Genomic DNA, 3,823 nt, shown 5'->3' with positions numbered 1-3,823 from the left:
CCGCTCATCTTCATGCTACCAAATGGCAACATGGATTAGGGAAATCTTTTCTCGTGTTGGGAAATGATTCCACCTAGCCCCAAAAATACCCTTGATGAGAGTTTGCTCCCTTGGATTTGCTGTCCGGTGCAACCAAATGAGGCCAAGGGGTTTGTTTGGTGCACAGGAAAATGCATGTGGATTATTGGTCTGTGTGTCTGCTCATATCAGGGAAGAGGAAAAATGCACCCCTCCCTTCGATATCCTCGGGAGTATGTATGAGAGTGTGCGTAAAAGAAATTTTTTTTGCCAGCCGTTGGTATCCGAGCACGCGATTTCTTCCTATCCACAATATTATCCCTCCCCTCTTCGTCCGGAAACTCTCCAGTCCAGTATCCGTCGTTACCCCTCGCCATCGTCCCGCGCCCCGTCCATGGCCACCGCCACGCTCCCTCTCCGCCTCCTCCCCTCGAGAACCCCACTCCTCTACACCGCCGCCTTCCTCCCTGCGAGCACCTCTCTCTCCGTCACCGCGTCCGCGCCCCGCAACTGGCGCATCTTCGCCGCCGCCGAGGAGGCGCCCGCTCCGGTGGAAGCCGAGGCGGAGGAGGTGGTAGAGGATGCCGCGGTTCCGGAGCCTGTTGAGGTGCAGCTGGCTGCTGCTGGCGCGGGGAAGGACGCCGACATCTTCGCCGTTGTCATGGTGGGTTAGCTCGCACGTTCACTCACTAGCATCCAAAGTTGCAGTTTGGTCAAAATAAACTGGAAATTACTAAGGCCTTCTTTGGGCTTCATTAGCTGCTGTTTCGTAAATAGTCTCCGTGACTTAAATACCACTTGAGCTTTATATATGTCTTGTGGTGAATTAAAGATTCCAGGTTTCGTTGGGACTGCAGTGCTGCACCAGAGATGGTTAGGCTGTATCATGATTCATGAATACTACTCCCTCTTTTCGGGATTATAAGACCCACGAGTTTTTTCTAGATTGTCAAATTCACCAAAGAAATGCGAGTTATATGCCACAAAAAGATATAACATTGAATTCGTATTTGTGAGAAGTTTCTAATGGTATGCTTGTAGTGGCATATATATGATACTCCCTCCGTCCGGAGATACTTGTCGGAGGAATGGATGTATCTAGACGTATTTTAGTTTTAGATACATCCATTTTTATCCATTTCTCTGACAAGTATTTCTAGACTAAGGGAGTATAATATAAGTTGTATTTCACAGGTCAAAAAGATCTGAAAATGCGTGCAAGCATTTTAAACCGGAAACAATGGAGTAAGAGAAATGTGCACACTTCTCACTAGGATGTGCATGCCGCAGTGTTAGAAAGAAAATTGGAACTATTTAACATTAGTATTACAATGAATTATCTGGGTGCACTTTAAAAAAATGCTGAACCTGCAAAGATGCGTCCTTGGAGAGTTTATGTTTTTTCTACTTCTTATAGGTATTGTGATTAATGAGGAAACTATTTTGACTATAATTTTCTGTTGTGCAGATTGGGTCCAGACAATACATTGTGATGCCAGGTCGGTACATATACACACAGAGGCTGAAAGACGCCAATGTCAATGATCAGGTTTAGTGCTTGTCCTTCTATACATAATTTTTTTTAGGACTCCCAAGTTGATGTCTGACTGTTTGTAAGACTTCGGGTAATGCTTTTGCCATGTTGCATGGTTTCCTCCAGCATGTTTGGATGAGAAAAAAAAATCCTTTGGAGAATTACCTTACTGCGTTGTTGTTCTTATAAAAGGTCTCTCATTTTGGTACTTGTTCTTTGGTTTGCTCATTGGTCTTGATGTGGCTATGCACACATGGTTACGGAAGTAACTCATACATTACGTGTTTGTTCATTTAGTTTACTTAGTCCATGAAAATATGGAATTAGCATGCAACCCCACACATTCATATGGATCCTTGGCATGCTTTTGTATCTTTGAGATAACTCCCATATGATGTTTGATGCACAGATCATTTTGAACAAGGTACTACTGGTGTCAACTAGAGACAAAGCTTATATTGGCATGCCGGTGGTGACCAATGCTGCTGTTCATGCAATTGTTGAAGAACAGGTATGCCTTATGCATGATGTGAGATTAATAATGAATATACAAAATTAGCTTACACTGGTTTCTCCCCATTATTTGTTCAATAGGGACTGGACGATAAAGTGATTGTTTTCAAGTTCAAGAAGAAGAAGAAGTACCAGAGGAAAGCTGGTCACAGACAGGTAAGTATGTCTAGTTTGTGTCCCATTGAAGGTGGAAATATACTAGCATAGTCATAAGAACTGACTTAGTTTTGACATTCCCAACTCCAAAACAATATGAGTTCTTATAATTTTCTGTTCTTCGACAGCCAAATACGAGGTTAAGAATTACCGGCATAAGTGGATATGAGGAATTCCCTGCTGATCCAATACTTCAAGTTCCAGCTTAAGTGTAATTGTAAGTTGTTTAGTTACAAATGCTTGGTATTACATTAGAGTGCAAGAGCATTTTCCCCACTGTTCCCCAAGTGAGGCTCTTCCCCAAGTTAATGTACTCGAAATGCTGCCATTCGTTGAGTGGTTGGTTCCATCCTTTTGTTTATTCCACCAGCTCTTGTCTTCCTTTGAAATCCAATTGTATTATCTTGATTGTGCAGAAAGACAGGGGAAAGCATTTAATTACAATGTGGACATGTTAGCTTTGGATTGTGCAATTTCAGAGTTGTTGAGGCCCGCACTACGGCCCAGTTCTTTTGCCAGATTCTCCCAGAATCTAACCCCTGCCCAGATTCTCCCAGAATCTTTGAGCCCCATTTGTTTTACAATCCTATCTAGTTAGGGTCTAATTAGGTAGGATTGTAAAACAAAAGGGGGTCAAAGATTCTAGGAGAAGCTAGAGGGGCAGATTCTGGGAGAATCCTGCAAAAGAACTAGGCCTACATAACATTGCTACCTGCAAAAGAACTAGGCCTACATAACATTGCTAATATTACTATCTGTTTTCCTAAATCTAATCTGAATTTGTTTAGCTCTTTATTGTCATAGTATTATTTCTGGTTGTGGTTTTGCAGAAATCTTACCACTTTTAAGTCCATGAGAGAGACAAACAATGCCCGTGGCCTAGACACGTTTTTTGTAGTACCTGTCATTACATTCTTTTAGGCAGCTCTGACTTGAGTAGTCCTAGTCTTTAGACTTCTCTAGGCCAAGTTGAAACTTCTCTCAGGGTAAAGCTGCAGAAAACTGGATTTGGTCACAAGTAATCCGTCGCGGTGGCCACTTCACTGAAGAGAAAATTTGGTGACTGTCTAAATGCAGACACCTAATATAACACCCCAGATTTCATTTCCAACCTGATGGTGCTAGCACACTACCTAAAGCCACAAGTCCGAGAGTAATTAGAAACTTCGACACTGCTCCGACCTGCTGTAGTGGTACATGAGGACATTGTTATAGTGGTACACGAGCCATGCTTGCTCATGGTGAGTTGCACGACGACGGACCCTTCACCTGTAACTACTCTTACGGGACCCACAAACTTGTACTTCTCCTGGAGCCAATGCTCGCGATGATTCGCTCCACAGTCCCTGGCTTGTTGGTGTATACCATCTCCAACACAGTTGTGCCATGAGCAGTCATGTGGTGGGTCCTCGTTGTTTGTTTCCCGTCGTCCATGGCTGCAAAGAGGGGTGGGTGGGGGTTATGGGCGGAAGACAAGGAACGAGCCCGGAAGAAGAGATAAATGAAGAACGCGTCTAGCGGGCAAATAGCTGCCCGTTAAGGCATGTACAATGGTGCTATCTTAGGATTGCCACGTAGGATAAATGATGAGGTGGAGGAGAG

General features: G+C 43.7%; 1 protein-coding gene across 1 annotated transcript; it reads left to right on the top strand.

Moving 5' to 3' along the window:
* The first annotated feature begins 308 nt into the window (after positions 1-308).
* On the top strand, positions 309-2,694 carry RPL21C (Ribosomal protein L21). Its single transcript, XM_048678208.2, has 5 exons — positions 309-682; positions 1,487-1,567; positions 1,962-2,063; positions 2,147-2,221; positions 2,350-2,694. Exons 1-5 carry the CDS (start codon positions 413-415, stop codon positions 2,428-2,430), a joined length of 609 nt encoding a protein of 202 aa, XP_048534165.1. The 5' UTR covers positions 309-412; the 3' UTR covers positions 2,431-2,694.
* The last annotated feature ends 1,129 nt before the right edge of the window (positions 2,695-3,823 follow it).

Source organism: Triticum urartu, chromosome 6A (assembly GCF_056163025.1).
Source record: "Triticum urartu cultivar PI428250 chromosome 6A, HENAU_Tu73, whole genome shotgun sequence".
Lineage (NCBI taxonomy): Eukaryota > Viridiplantae > Streptophyta > Magnoliopsida > Poales > Poaceae > Triticum > Triticum urartu.
The sequence above is the reverse complement of the archived record's forward strand: the minus strand, read 5'-3'. Positions and strand labels throughout refer to the sequence as shown.

Coding starts and splice junctions, on each gene's coding strand:
- RPL21C (XM_048678208.2), top strand. CDS start 413: ATGGCCACCGCCACGCTCCCTCTCCGCCTCCTCCCCTCGAGAACCCCA. Junction 683..1,486: donor ACATCTTCGCCGTTGTCATG/GTGGGTTAGCTC, acceptor TCTGTTGTGCAG/ATTGGGTCCAGACAATACAT. Junction 1,568..1,961: donor ACGCCAATGTCAATGATCAG/GTTTAGTGCTTG, acceptor TTTGATGCACAG/ATCATTTTGAACAAGGTACT.